This window comes from Sabethes cyaneus, chromosome 3, assembly GCF_943734655.1.
Source record: "Sabethes cyaneus chromosome 3, idSabCyanKW18_F2, whole genome shotgun sequence".
Classification (NCBI taxonomy): domain Eukaryota; kingdom Metazoa; phylum Arthropoda; class Insecta; order Diptera; family Culicidae; genus Sabethes; species Sabethes cyaneus.
Genome location: NC_071355.1, coordinates 169453265 through 169468952, shown reverse-complemented (window position 1 = coordinate 169468952; position 15688 = coordinate 169453265). Strand labels below are relative to the sequence as shown.

At 39.8% G+C, this 15688-nt stretch overlaps 3 protein-coding genes across 3 annotated transcripts; 2 read left to right on the top strand and 1 right to left on the bottom strand.

The window, feature by feature from the left end:
- Positions 1–3634: 3634 nt before the first annotated feature.
- Positions 3635–5909, top strand: LOC128743086 (zinc finger protein 883-like). Its single transcript, XM_053839604.1, has 2 exons — positions 3635–3841; positions 3965–5909. The coding sequence occupies exons 1-2, from the start codon at positions 3701–3703 to the stop codon at positions 5798–5800; spliced, it is 1977 nt and encodes a 658-aa protein (XP_053695579.1). The 5' UTR covers positions 3635–3700; the 3' UTR covers positions 5801–5909.
- A 558-nt stretch (positions 5910–6467) lies between these two features.
- Positions 6468–8587, bottom strand: LOC128743224 (zinc finger protein 883-like). The gene is made up of 2 exons (XM_053839758.1): positions 8424–8587; positions 6468–8363 (listed from the first exon to the last, which is right to left on the bottom strand). Exons 1-2 carry the CDS (start codon positions 8541–8543, stop codon positions 6507–6509), a joined length of 1977 nt encoding a protein of 658 aa, XP_053695733.1. The 5' UTR covers positions 8544–8587; the 3' UTR covers positions 6468–6506.
- A 416-nt stretch (positions 8588–9003) lies between these two features.
- Positions 9004–13263, top strand: LOC128740403 (uncharacterized protein K02A2.6-like). The gene has a single exon (XM_053835944.1). It carries the CDS (start codon positions 9004–9006, stop codon positions 13261–13263), a length of 4260 nt encoding a protein of 1419 aa, XP_053691919.1.
- The last annotated feature ends 2425 nt before the right edge of the window (positions 13264–15688 follow it).

The following is a 15688-nucleotide window of genomic DNA, read 5'->3' as shown; positions in this document are numbered from 1 at the left end:
TGATTTGGTGAAAAGAAACTCAACATTCTTGCAATTTGCATTGTTTAAAAAATCGTAGTAAATTCTAGAGTCAACGAAAAAAATATATTTTTGCACCATTGTCACTCGTATTGGGAGTACTTTTGAGAAAAAATAAGAAAAGGAGGGGTATGATCTGACGGAAAACCTCTATTGTCGAGTCGATATTGTCAATTGCAAGGAAAATTGTACCATCCAAAGTGCGATATCGCTCATAAAAGTGCTATTTTGAATTAAATCGTTTCGGTATCTTCGGCGCACTTATTGCTTGGAAGATAACGAAAAAGTGCGCCGAAGATACCGAAACGATTTAATTCAAAATAGCACTTTTATGAGCGATATCGCACTTTGGATGGTACAATTTTCCTTGCAATTGACAATAACGTCCTGCACCACAATTTGCAGCAGATTTTTACCGGTTAGCTGATACATAATTTCAAATATACGACAAAATAATGTGGACTCCCGCTAACTTCATGCGCTGTTGTTTTTTTTTCATCATTAGGGAATTGATGAAACTTTCCACAATTGAGCGCTGGATCGTACTTTCATTTAACCGCAACCCAATAAACTGACTGGCAGATATTCGGCAACTCCTCGGTAGTAAACATAATCACGAAGTAGTAAACACTAGAACGAAAATATCCTAAATGAAAATAACTGCTGCTTTAGCGACCTATTTCGGCGTGATAGCCGGTAACTCTGCGGGCGGCGGCACAGACTGTACTTATTCCAACACCAGCAGCTGCTTCCGGCACCCTCAGCGATTTCGAAATAGATAGAAATTAAATTTAAGCACGGTCAAGTGTTTGATAAAAGGAATCCGTTTATACGATTTGCACTATTCTGCACCGAACAGCTGTTTTTGGTAAACGTAACAATACTTTTGACACTTGTAGCTCAGAAAGTGCTGGCTGCTTGCTGAAGATGATTTCCCAGGAATACAATGGGCACACTAGCGCCTCTACTTGTCTATATAGAGGTATGAGGTCTGTTGTTCCAACCCAGATTGAATAAACCGAATAAACAAATTCGCTAATAGAAAACAACGAAAACAACGTCAGCGACAGCATGCCCTGTGGGCTCAAAATTTGACAGCGGGCCCAAATCAAGCTGCTGGCAGTGTTGAGTGAAACGAAACCTATTTCCAGTAAACTCCATTTAAGAGTGTAGGTTTGGCACATTGATTGATGTAGCATTGGGCGATACTGCGAAAAGCATCGATATTCGAATATCGATACAATTTTTGTAAAAGTATCGATCCCGTTAAAATATCGGGCGGCAAGTATCGATACCAGCGGCATCGATATCGGTATCGATACAATGACAGGGTGCAACGAAAACCACACTTTTGTTTATTATTTAGCTTAATTTTTTAGAAAATTATATGCGTGTGCTTTTACTACTGTTGATTCTCTTTCGTTCTCATTCGAAATCTCGTTAGGAACGAAATAATAGCTGATGTCGGACTGGTCAGGCCTGCGGTTTTAAACTCTTTTGACCGGAAACTGCAACGAATTGCTCAGGATTACTACAAAATTTATTAAAATATCTAGTGGAATGATGGAAATGAAAAATAAATTTTAAAAATCGGACAAAAAGTACAAATCCGTTTTCTTAAGTCGGTAAACCGACTTTTTGCCAGATTGATCGGTCACCGGCTTTGCAAGTGAAAAACCGGTCGGGCCAACCAGAAATCGACCACTCAGCCAAGCGCTAGCAAATGCTTTTATATTTTGCGTACGGTTTATGCTCCTTGATCGAAATGACTTACGAAGGGAAAAGTAGACCTGACTTAGCTAGAATGCGTCGTTGAATCTGCTTACTCGTATGATTGACGGCGGTTGCCAGAGATCCCTAATTTATGAATTCATCAACCCCTTCCAGTTCATCTCCGTCAAAAGTCATTTCATGCACTCAGGGTTTCTTCACTTAACAACGCAGTTGCGGCTTCATTGACGGTCTAGCGTATCCAACCACATCCATCTTCGAGTGCCAAGACAGCTACCTCCATTGAGGAAAGCAGAGCTTCACTCTACATTGATCGCATTTGAAATTAATTTTAAAATCGGAGCTGGAATTGCACTTGAAATTTTACTTAAAATTGAACCTGAAATTAAACTTGATATTGAACTTGAAATCGGAACTGAAATTTAACTTAGAATCGAGCATGGCATTATGCTTAAAATTGAACTTCAAATTGATATTGATGATCAAATGATATTGGACTTCAGTTTGAATCAATTTCAACTTGAATCTTTACTTTAAATTGAGCTGGAAGTAAGACTTTAAATTTAACTTAAAATTAAACTTGAAGTGGAACTTGAATTTGGACTTCACACTTAAAATTGGTCGCGAAGTTAAACTCAAGTTTGGACCAATTCAGACTAGAATATAAATTGGACTTGAAATTACACATGAAATAGGACTTATAATGAGACATGAAATTGAACTTGAAATAGGACATAATAAAGAACTTAAAATTTTACTAGTAACTAATAGTGAATTGGATGTAAAATTTGACTAGAAATTATACTTACAACTTTGCCAGAAATTGGAGTTAAATCGGACTTATAATTGGACTTGAAATAGGATTTGAAATTTAATTTGATTTTTTTACATCACCCAAGAAATCCGACTTTAAATTAAATTTCAAATTGAAATTGAAGTTTTACTTAAAATTTGATTTAAGACTGGAACTAGGAATGCATCTATTTTTGCAGAGTTTATTTATCGAAAAAAAATTATCTGCCGCATTAATTAGGTACACCTCTTATTTTAATTTCTACGAGTTCGAGGTGGTCGGATAACATCTGCAGCAGAGAAATACGCAGAGGTATTCTTGCCGGAAGTCGTGCTTACTACGGATTCTACAAGACTCTAAAATCTGGCAAACTTCCTCCCTGTACCAAATGTACCATGTACAAAGCGCAAATAAGACCGATAGTCTACGGGCACGAAACGTGGACAATGCTCGACGGAGACTGGTCACTTTTGGACGTCGTGTGCTTAGGATCATCTTTGGTGGTGTATGTGAGTACGGTCTATGAAGGAAAAACATGAACCACAAGCTGGCGCAGCTTTTCGGCCAACCCAGTATTCAGAAAGTTGCTGAGGCTGGAAGAGTACAATGGTCGGGACATGTTGTGAAAATGCCAGAAAACAATCCCGTAAAAATGATGTTTGCCTCGAATTCGGTTGGTACCAGGCGCAGAGGTACGCAGCGTGCTTGACGGTTAGACCAAATGGAGCAAGTCCTGGAAAGTGTGGGACATTCGAGAAATTGGAGGCGGACAACCATGGATCGAGTTTGTTGGCGGAACATTGTTATGCAGGTGAAATCCTAATGGGCATCGCATTAGGATAAGTAAAGTATTTTAGTTTTTACTATAAAGGTATCGATACAAATATCGTCGTTTTAGCATCGATACTGGTCGGTATCGGGACGCTCAGTATCGATCCAAAATATCGATGTATCGGCTCAAAAGTATCGATTTTTTCGATACAGATACAGTATCGCCCAATGCTAGATTGATGCGCTCAGGCTCTGCTTTCACTTTTATATTTATTATTCATGCACTGCGCAAAGTGCAAGTACTTTTCTATAATCGCTGGCTGTGCGAAACTTTGTAATTCTTGTATTTAACTAGAAAGATAATAAGTGGCACATTCCTTCTTTGAAATGGACATATTAATTGAACCGGATTGCTATAAAGTATGTCGTATCTGCATGGAAAGTTGCGAGGAAGATTTTGTATGCGTTTATGACGAATTCGAAGACAACATAATGATGGACGTAATCATGGAGTGTGCCCGAGTAGAGGTATGTAAGCCCCTACTATTTTGTGTATAACTAACCTAATTCTAAATCGCCCGAAGAGATTTGGCTTTCAATCTTGTTTATGTTGAAGTTTCTAATTTACGTTTGTATTTCATTTTGTCGCAGATAAGAAAAGATGATGCTTTGCCACGAAACGCTTGCCGCAACTGTGCCGAATATATGATAATCGCCTATCACATCATTCAAAAGTGTCGAGACTCAGATCAAACGCTGAGATCAATATTCAAACATGAGATCGATTTGAGCAGCAGAAAAGACGAGGCAGTTTTCGATGCTAACGACATGCATGATGACATAAATTCCGCCGAATACGCTTTCCTGCTATCGGAAGCTTATGACAATATCTTGTTGGAAAACGTTAAAGGCTTAATAGCTGAAGAGGTCAAAGCAGCTCCACCGGTTGAATTACCTAATGAAAACTTTTACAGTGGAAATATGAACGAAGGAAACCTTTTGGTTACAAATAAAGACATACAGGAACCATTAGGTCATACATCTGATTTTAAAAATACAGATATATTGGAAACGATGGAAAATAGACCCCCTGGTGGGGATGAAAACAGATTAGACCAATCTCACGTTACAAAAAAGTGCTGTGGTTGCAAGAAAACCTTCAACAGTGACATAGAACTAAAAACCCACAGTAACTTGGTACATCAAAAAGAACAACCCAGCATTTCCGAGACAGGCAAACCTTTCCAATGTTCGATATGCTACAAATCATTCTCTAATCAGCAACTATTGAAAGAGCACCAGCGAACTGTAATAAGAAGATTCTTTTGTCGTCAGTGTGGTAAGGGATTCATGACCCAGACGAATTTGGAAAATCATCTCAAATACCACATTGCTTCACATGAAACCATAAGATGTTGCGGATGTCGTAGAGACTTTAAATCACAATCAGATCTTCTACAACACTCACAAGAAGTACACCAAGTAGAACAAACAATTAATCCAAGCAAACCTTTTGAATGTAATATCTGCTATCGACGATATTCCACACGCAAGTCACTTGTTGGTCACAAGCGAATGACCCAACAACATCAGTGCCAACAATGCGGAGAGGTATTCATGAAAAAATTATTCCTATCATTGCATGAAAAATCCTGCCACGATGTAAGAACCGATGACAACAAAAGAAAACGTTGCTGTGGTTGTCGTACTGAGTTCTCCAATCAACAGGCATTGCTAGACCACGCTGCTGCGGTTCATAGAAGTGCTAGCGATGCACAATCGGATTCAACAAACGAAAGTTCTAAAAGCTTTGAATGCGATATCTGCTGCAAACGTTTCTCTTCCAAACTAGTTCTCAATCAACATAGGAAAAAAATTAACCTGGAAAAACGCTACTCCTGTGATATTTGCGGTCGCACGTTTAGCCGAGCGCATGACAAAACTACTCATCAAACTACCCATTCGAATGAAATGCCATTTTCATGTCATATTTGCCTGCGACGATTTAAAAACAAATTATACCTCAAAAATCATCTTAAGTTACATGCTACTAGCGAATCACGGAATTTTTGCTGCGCGGAATGTGGCAAATGTTTCCGCACGAAAGATCTACTAAAGACGCACTTGATAAGTCATAGTGACGAACGGAGGCATCGTTGTCCGTTTTGTCCAGCGGCGTTCAAAAGGGCACAATGTTTGAAGATTCACATCAAGGTACATACCCAAGAGAAAGCTTTTGCTTGTGGTATTTGCGACAAACGGTACGTTCAGTCTTCCGATCTAAAACGGCACATGCTAACACATAATCCGGGTGAGAGTGGTAAACCCTTTCAGTGTGAGTACTGCTTGAAACGTTATCCCCGTAAGGACTATTTGAAGATACACATTCGGAAGCAACACCTGGAGAAGGCGGACATGATACTGATCGAAGATGTAGCGCTCGAATTTCAAGGCAATGGTGATCCTGTTGATTTTTTGATTATATAAAACCCCTGGCGTGCGGGTGGCATTAGCTTTATCTGCGCTGCATTGTCTTTTGAGAAATAAAATATTTCATATTTTAATCAATTCCACCTTTTAGTAGCATTTATGTATTACCAACAAATGAAAACAAATATTTTCATTTCATCATCTTAAACGAAGAGCTTCTTAACAAGTTAATGTAAATGTTAATAGGGTGTATGACTTAGAAAAATTAGTTATGCATAAGAGCAATGAGTTTCAAATTCATCATGACAATCATTTTCATCTTTTTGCTTTTTATTTTCTTTTTCGATAGCAAATATTGGGCGACTGACAAACAGCCTTAGATAGTAATGCATCAATATTAAATGAAAATTCAAATAAAACGGTTCATGTCGATAAATTGAATTAATCTCGTTGAGTTGTACCTGATACCCAATTAAATTACCTGTTACTAGAAGAATTTGTTATTTCAACTAGAACTAGAGGATTGCCCTAAACGTTTAACTGTGCCAATCTCACAACTCCGGCAAATTTAAAACCGAATGTGAAAAATGTCGGGCCATGAATGTATACAACAGTACGGAAGAGAAAAGTTTGCAAAATACAAATGTCATTTCCAGTTTGCAATGTCGTTCTGACGATTTATTAAGACATTCACATGTAGTGTCATCAGAATCATGTCAATCATTATTTTTTATTCTTCATTGAAAACTAATTACCTAAGGACTCAAACTTCGAACTTCTCGATTACAACCTCTTCCATATCGGCTGTGTTACTTTCCACTTTTTCTTGACATTCAGTATCATAGATAAAATCTATTCCAATGTACTCCTCCTTTTCATTTGCTTTCGTAACTGCCTTTTCCTTTTTAATCTGTGATCTTTTAAACAACTTCGTCGGCTTTGGCAGATGGGATTTTTGATGTTTTTTTAGAGCTGATGTTGAAACGTAACTTGAGTTACATGTTGCGCATTTGTGCGGTCGTATTTTTGTATGAATTCGTTCATGCATCATGAGATTTGAGGAATGGGTAAAAGTTTTCTCACAGTAACGGCATTGACGCGACTTAATACCCTTATGCATATTTACGTGCTCTTTGTATTTGTGTTGATAAGCGAAGGTTTTTTGGCAGAATTCGCACTGGAATTTGCGCACTTTTCGATGAACCACATCAATGTGCCTACGTAGAATGGTAGCAGTCGCAAACATTCGATCGCATTCTTGACATTTGTATGATTTGTAGTGATTACGGTAATGCGACCACATTAGCTGGTATGATGGCGCTACATATTGACAATTCAACTCCTCGCAAGGTCTTGGATAGCTTGAAGAGTCTTTCAAATGCTTTGGTAGAATATCTGTCTTCACAGCATACAATGGGTTATCCGGATAATGCTCGGCCATGTGAACGCGAAAGTCGGATGCGTTCGTGAAATGATTTTCACATAATTCACACATATAACCGGTTATTTCATCAGACTGCTGCTGAATATGGCGCATTTTATGCTGGTTATAATTAGTTTCGTGGTTAAAACCTCGGTTACAAAACGGACATTTATACGGCCGGTCTTCAGCGTGGATCTGTTCATGACGTCGCAAAATTGTCCCAGTCTTAAAGTTTTTCGAACAGTATTTACACTTGTATCTCTGTAATGCGCAATCCCTATGAGCTCGAGCATGTTTCCGAAATTTTCTAATTTCAAGGAACTTCTGTCCGCAAATATCACAGGTAAACCCTTCATTATCCTGACAATGAGCATTTCTAGTGTGATCGTAAAGCGGTGGATATGACCTGAAACGCAGTGGACAATACGAACATGTATAATTAAAGTTATGTGATTCGAAGTGTTTGTTAAGCAGAACCAAGGTTTTGATTTCTATTGAATAAATTTCAGTACTACATTTCTCGCAACGATATGGAAGCATTAATTTATGACTAACTAAATGAATGTCAAAGTGTAGTTTGCTCTCATAAATAGTTTCACAAATGTAGCACTTATTTGCTACGGTTTCAATTATTTCGAATCTGGGAACTGATCGTTTAGATTTTCGAAGCTTTTTTCCTGGATTCAAACATTTAACAACTTCTAGCTTTACTGGTATCGGTTCTTCAAAACCTTTAAAATCTTCCTCTACATCACTTAGCTGTTCGGCCGGGAGTTCTACACCATTTTCATCTTCCACCGACAAATGCTCAACTATAAATTGGTCACTAGTTTCAAGTGTTTCAATCTTGATACCAATCAGTTGCTCTTCTATTATCTGCTCTTCTATAACTTCTTCGTTTTCGATTTTATCGACGTCCATTTCCGGTTCCAAATGCTCGATTTCCAAATTACATTCTTCTAAATCTTCTTGAGTTGATTCATTGTCCTGGTCTTGTTGTAGTTTGAGAATACCATCGCTGTAATAGGATGGTAAATCAGCGAATGCTAACTGACGTACGGAAATCTTTCCTTGATTTTTCAAATCTAACAACAATAACTGACACCTTGTCAATTCTTCCTGAAAACTGTGCATAAACTCAATTTTTTTGACGCACTTGTCGCATACTGCTTTTGGTAAGGGATCTCTTTTGTTCAGCTGAAAAGATTTTCCGAATTTTCATATCCATACATATTTGCGAAATTGTACTTGCATTACCTCTATTTTGAATGTAGCCCAAATCATTTCGGTCAGCAGTTTGTCGCCAATACGAGCTCGAAATAAAGGAACCGCTTCCGTCGTTCGCCTTAAACATAGGCGACACATTCTTGCAACCATTTTCACTTATCTAGGTAGACTTTTAGCTAGGGAACTATTAGAAAAATAATAAATTCCTGTTACTCTGGTTCAATGTTTACTAATTTATCACAAATTAAAAATTTAATGCACAGCACAGTACACGCTTGTTTTATCATCAGAGGGCTTGTTGCATATTTACTCTACACTCTTAAATGAGGTTACCTGTAAACATAGGTTGAATTTAAGTTAAAGGTGCGTTCTACGTTTAGACCAAGGGGTGTGCAGTAAGCCATATAAGTGCCTAGTAATCAGATTACTTTTGTAATTGTTAGATCATAGCAATCTAGGCTTGCAAACAACTAACAGTGGATTCATTCTTGGTTTGTCAGTTAATAGTAATAGACGTAAATACATTAGACGTTATAGTTTGAACAGTCTTTCATTAAATCAAGACACAACAAATTGGCGACGAGGATAAAGCCTGCAAAATTCCGGAAGAATGGCTGAAATTAAAGAAGCGATCCTGCGGATAACGGAGTTACTTCAAAAATTGGCGGAACCAGCTCCAGCACGAATCAATACCGAACAAGTTCTCGAAAATCTTGCAAGCAATATTACCGAATTTTCGTTCGATCCCGAAAACGGAATCACTTTTGACCGGTGGTACAATCGTTACAAGGACCTTTTCGAACATGATGCTGCGAAATTGGACGAGCCAGCAAAGGTACGACTCCTGTTACGAAAATTGGACACGCCTTCGCACACCCGGTACATCAATTTCATCCTTCCGGAAGAGCCAGGCATGAAAAGTTTTGACGTTACCATAGCAACGTTGAAGAAAATTTTCGGCACACAGACAACCGTGTTCAACAAACGTTACCAGTGTTTACAACTATTGAAGTCCGAAGCAGACGACATCATCAGCTACGGAGGGAGGGTGAATTGCGCCTGTGAAGCTTTCGAATTTGAAAAACTTACGATAGACCAATTCAAATGTCTGATTTTCGTTTGTGGTCTCAAAGCGCCACGCTATGCAGACATACCCGTTAGACTACTTTCCCGCATTGAAACCGAGACAGCTGAAGTACCAGTAAAACTTGAAAATCTTATCGAGGAGTATCAACGACTGGTCAATCTCAAAGCGGACACCACATTAATCGAGCAACCATCAAGCTCGAAGCAAACGGTGTACACAGTTCGTGATAAAGATGCTTCGAAGAATCACTCAACGGCTGGTAAATCTCCACGCACACCTTGTTGGCAATGCGGTCAAATGCATTTCGTTCGCGATTGTCCGTTTTCGAGTCATCAGTGTAAGACATGCAACCGTGTTGGCCATAAGGAAGGCTACTGTAGTTGCATTTCCAAGTCAGCTAGCAACTCTAAGTCAGAACAAGAGGGAAAAAAGCAATACAGGAAAAAGGGAAAGAAAGCCAAATCAAGAGGAATTTTCGTTGTGAATCAAGTCGCTCACCAATCCAGCAAGCGGAAGTTTATACCGATCAGCATCAACGGTGTGAAAACCAAACTTCAGCTCGATACAGCAAGCGATATCACGGTAATTTCGAAGCAGACCTGGAACAATTTGGGTAAACCTGCAATCAATAATCCGACGATTGAAGCAGTCAACGCATCAGGTCAGCCACTTAAACTAATCGGCGAGTTTCAGTGCGAAATCCAGATCAACGGTAAAACCTATCAAGGAAGATGTTTCGTCACAACGACTCCAAACCTCAACCTTCTGGGCATTGATTGGATAGAAATGTTTGGACTATGGTCAGTTCCCATCGACTCAATCTGCAATCAAGTACAAGTGAAAAGCGATCAACAAATTCTTGAATTCCGAGCGAAGCATGCAGACGTTTTCAAAGACTCACTTGGACACTGCAAGAAAATGACGGTAAGGCTTTTTCTAAAATCAAATGCCAAACCGATTTTCTGTCCAAAACGACCTGTTCCTTTCAATACGATATCATTGGTTGATGCCGAGCTTACGCGACTGCAATCGCTGGGCATCATTGAACCAGTCGACTTCTCCGAATGGGCCGCTCCTATCGTGGCAGTGCGCAAATCTAATGGAAAAGTTCGCATCTGCGCGGACTATTCAACTGGGCTCAACGAAGCACTGGAAGCTAATCATTATCCGCTTCCTACTCCAGAGGAAATTTTCGCCCAACTTAATGGCAGCACCGTTTTCAGTATCATCGATCTCTCAGACGCATATCTACAACTTGAAGTTGATGAAGAATCAAAAAAGCTTCTCACCATCAATACGCATCGTGGTTTGTTCCAATTTAATCGCCTTGCTCCAGGAGTGAAGTCAGCTCCGGGAGCATTTCAACGCTTGGTCGACGGAATGATCGCGGACATACCAGGAGTTCGCTCTTTCATCGACGACGTCATCGTGTTTGGGAAGGATATGAAGTCGCATGCAGCATCACTCAATCAGCTTTTTCAACGACTCAAGGAGTATGGGTTTCATGTTAAAGCTGAAAAGTGTAGGTTTTTCCAACCACAACTTCGTTATTTAGGACACATTGTGAATAATCAAGGCATCCATCCAGATCCTGAGAAAGTGAAGAGTATTGCTGCAATTCCACCTCCAACCAACATCACCGAACTGCGTTCGTATTTAGGCGCCATCAACTTTTACGGAAGATTCGTGCGTAACTTACACGAACTGCGTCAACCGATGGACCAATTACTGAAGAAAGAAACAAAGTGGCGGTGGACTCCTGAGTGCCAGAAAGCTTTTGATAAATTCAAGGAAACGCTTCAATCAAAGTTACTACTAACGCACTACGACCCGAAGTTACCCATTGTTGTGGCTGCAGATGCATCAAACACCGGAATTGGGGCAGTCATCTTTCACCAGTTTCCAGATGGCAAAATGAAAGCTGTGCAACATGCTTCAAGAACGCTTACACCGGCAGAACGTAACTATGGACAACCTGAAAAGGAGGCACTTGCGTTGGTTTATGCAGTAACAAAGTTCCATAAATATTTGCTTGGACGTCACTTCACATTGCTGACTGATCACAAGCCGTTACTGTCCATTTTTGGTTCCAAGAAGGGCATTCCACTACACACTGCAAACAGGTTGCAACGCTGGGCACTCACAATGCTGAACTACGACTTTGAAATCCACCATGTTTCAACGAACGAGTTCGGATGTGCAGACCTGTTATCCAGATTGATTGATCGAACTAAACAACCAGAGGAAGAATATGTGATTGCGGCACTCACCCTAGAGGAGGATCTCTCAAGCATTCTAGCTGATGCAGCAGAAAAAGTTCCTGTCTCTTTTGCAGCACTCCGGAAGGCTACATCAACAAATGCTGTACTACAAACCGTTGCTAAACACATCCGCGACGGTTGGCCTACATGCTCCAAAAGTCTTTCAGCTGAAGTTCAACCTTACTACAACAGACGTGAAGCATTTAGTTTGATCGACGGTTGTGTAATGTTCCATGACAGAGTGGTAGTTCCAGACAAGTTTCGACGGCAAATTCTACGACAATTTCATCGAGGTCATCCCGGAATGATACGAATGAAAGCAATTGCACGCAGTTTTGTCTACTGGCCTGGAATTGATGGCGATATTGAGGAATTCGTTAAACGCTGCACTCCTTGTTGCATCGAAGGCAAAGCACCTACGAAAGCAACTCTAGAATCATGGCCTTCACCATGTCAACCATGGTCCAGAATCCACATCGATTACGCTGGTCCTGTAGATGGTATTTATTTTTTAATTATTGTCGACCCGTTCAGCAAATGGCCCGAGGTATACACAACGCGATCGATAACGGCAAAAACCACAATCAAATTCCTAAATCAAGCTTTCGCTACATTTGGAATTCCTGAGGTGGTCGTTTCAGACAATGGTACACAATTTTCTGGGTACGAGTTTCAACAGTTTTGCATACGCCTGGGTATACAACACATTCGCACTGCACCTTACCACCCACAATCAAATGGTTTGGCAGAACGATTCGTGGACACCTTGAAACGCAGCCTTCGGAAAATTCGTTCGGAGGAAAAATCAGTGGAACTAGCATTGCAAACCTTTCTACAAGTATACCGCACAACACCTACCCAGGATGAGAAATCTCCGGCGGAAATTATGTTCGGCAGAAAAATACGAACCATTTCATCGTTACTTCAGCCGAGTGAACAGCCAGTTTCGGCCTACAATCCAAAGGCGGAAAAGCAAAATGAAGCCTTCAACAGAAAGCACGGAGCAGTTCGACGCAGTTTCAAAGTTGGTGAATTAGTGTTCGCGCAGGTTCATCGAACTAATTGCTGGCAGTGGGAAGCAGCTAAAGTAATCGAAAGAATTGGTAAGGTGAACTATAACGTTCTTCTCGAAGATTCTTGTCGATTAATTCGCTCACATGCGAACCAATTGAAGATCCGGCTTCCAGTTAAAGCTAATCATCCTACGGACTCGACACCGCTATCGATATTTTTGGATAACTTCGGCCTATCGGATCGTTTAGTACCAAATGCTACGTTGAACGCGAATGTTCCAGATCCAGTTCAAGTGGAGCCAGTTTTGGAATCGGAACTAGATGAAACGGAAAACCCTTTCGATGCTGAGCTCGACGAGTTATTAGGGAACACCGAAGCTCAAGATACTATTGCTGTTAGGAATCAACCACAAGCTCAGGAAAATTCCGACGCAATGTCTCAAGCTTCTGATCGTGAACGGCGATTTATCCAGTTACCTGCCCGGTTTAAATCCTACTGGATGAATTAAAGAGGGGAGATGTTAGATCATAGCAATCTAGGCTTGCAAACAACTAACAGTGGATTCATTCTTGGTTTGTCAGTTAATAGTAATAGACGTAAATACATTAGACGTTATAGTTTGAACAGTCTTTCATTAAATCAAGACACAACAGTAATCATTTACGAATTAATTAAGTAATCAATGGCAATCAATAGAGTAATCAATGATAATATTAAGTAATCATTGGTAATCATGATTAATTTATAGTAATCACAAGAGATTGATTACTGGTAATCGGGGTAATCAGTAGGGGAGACCGGGTAGACTTGATCCACAGACTAACAGACGTAACACTGAAGCCTCATTCTATCGTCAATAAAAACGTTCATTTCAAATTTTCGCTTAAGCCAAGACTCAAACAACAATCGCTGCGCGAGAACACCGCTCGCCTGTGCTGGCGCTGTTGTCAGATAATATACAAGTAAATTTATAGCATTGCTAAATTTATAGCAACCTACTCTGCTGTAGCGCGAAGACTGCACCAGGTAATGCTAGTGTTTTATCCAAGTTTTAGGGGTGTCATTGAAACGATGATTTGTTAGAAAATTTGTTAGAGGTTTTACGTCTGTTAGTCTGTGCTTGATCTGTTCATTGTTTCTCAGTAAATACAATGTTTTTTTATGCAGAAAAAAATAAAGTTTTACCACAGAGAACAGATTAACAGGCTCGAAGGAAGTAATCGATTTTTTGATTGTAAAATCTGTCGGTAGCGCCCTCCAGAAATAGTTTGCCAAACGGATCAAAAAATATCCATGTACCTTTATAAATATTTCTTTGTGCTGGAGTTACGTAGCAGCGATGGCAGCGACATCAAGATTTAGTTTGCCACTTACTGCTCGAGGGGTGCTCTATTGAAGGATTACTTGTACATTACATAAAAACCTTTTACACACTTTTTGTCAATTACCTGGTAGTCTGTTCTCTGTGGTTGTACATTTCATTCAACTAACAAAATTGCAAAACAAAAATGTAATAAATTTTTACATTGCAGTGAAAATATAATATAAGATTTGCAATGGAATAATTCTCTATACTTATTTTTTTAGTGAACTCCAACTTTTTGGCTACGGAGAATCACAGAAAACAGACATCCAAGCTGGGCTCGCACCGTGTGTAAAAAAATGCAACGGTTTTTTAGCAAGTGGCAATCAGCAGTATAGTAGTGCTGCAATCACCTAAATTCTGCAGTCGAAGGCATGAGCGTAAAAGTAATTTTGAAGTCTGCTCACACTGACGCGAAATCCCATCTCTGGGAGCCCGCTCATGCATATTGAATCAAAGCCTGCTCGCACTTAAAACCCAATTAGCTATTTCCTTACACAAACACAAAGCTATACGTTTACTATTGGTGATGATAGCACAAAAAGAGATTTCATAGGCTGCTCGCACTTACAAAAAATCTCATGCCGAACTATCCGAACTATCAGCTATTTTTTCTCACGCAAGATATTCAGCATCAGCAAACAGCAATGCTGGTATGTAAACCATGTAAACACATTAGAAATCCCATGGTCGTATACTCGAAAATAGTGGATATTTGTCGACCAACATTTGAAAGGGGCGGATAAGCCAACTGTCAAACAGAACGAGTGAGAGTTATCTTTTGCTGGAGCAGCATAGGAAAATGAACTCTCACTCGTTCTGTTTGACAGTTGGCTTATCCGCCCCTTTCAAATGTTGCTCGACATTTGTGGCATTTATCAAAGAATTTTGTAATCTATTAATATTGCTAGATATTTATCAATTAATTACAACTTTTATGTAGGGTTGCCAAGTGGCCGGTTTTTGGCCAGCCCGACCGGTTTTTCACTTGCAAAGCCGGTGGTCGGTCAATCTGGCAAAAAGGCCGGTTTTCCGACGTATGAAGCCGGATTTGTACTTTTTGCCTGGTCTGTTAAATTTTCTGATAAATTTATTAGCAAACCTGAACAGTGGATCATTGACGATCAAGATAGCTAGTTTTGCAGTGATAATACCTTGCTTCTGGCGGCAATATACACTAGCGCCAGAAGCAAGTAGCTGTCACTCACAAAATTAGCTATCTTCAATAATTCCCACGGGAAAATGTCAACCGACTCCCACTTTCTCTTTATGCTGATTACATGCAATCGCGATTGTCTAACGCACATTGCACCACATTACAGACAAATCCTCTAATATGCTGATTTGCAGACTTGGCAACTCTACTTTTATGTTATGTTGTAGGCGGCAGAAAACACCTACGAAAGTGTTCCTAAGGTAGCACTTCGTTATTGTGAAAATGTGACAAATTTTCGAGTGATCCAATCCCGGTTTATTTTCGGGTCATTCGGTTCCGAATCCGTTCTTTCCTGTCTATGGATAGCCGTTCACAATACGGTAACTTCAGCTGATGATATCCGAGATGATATTG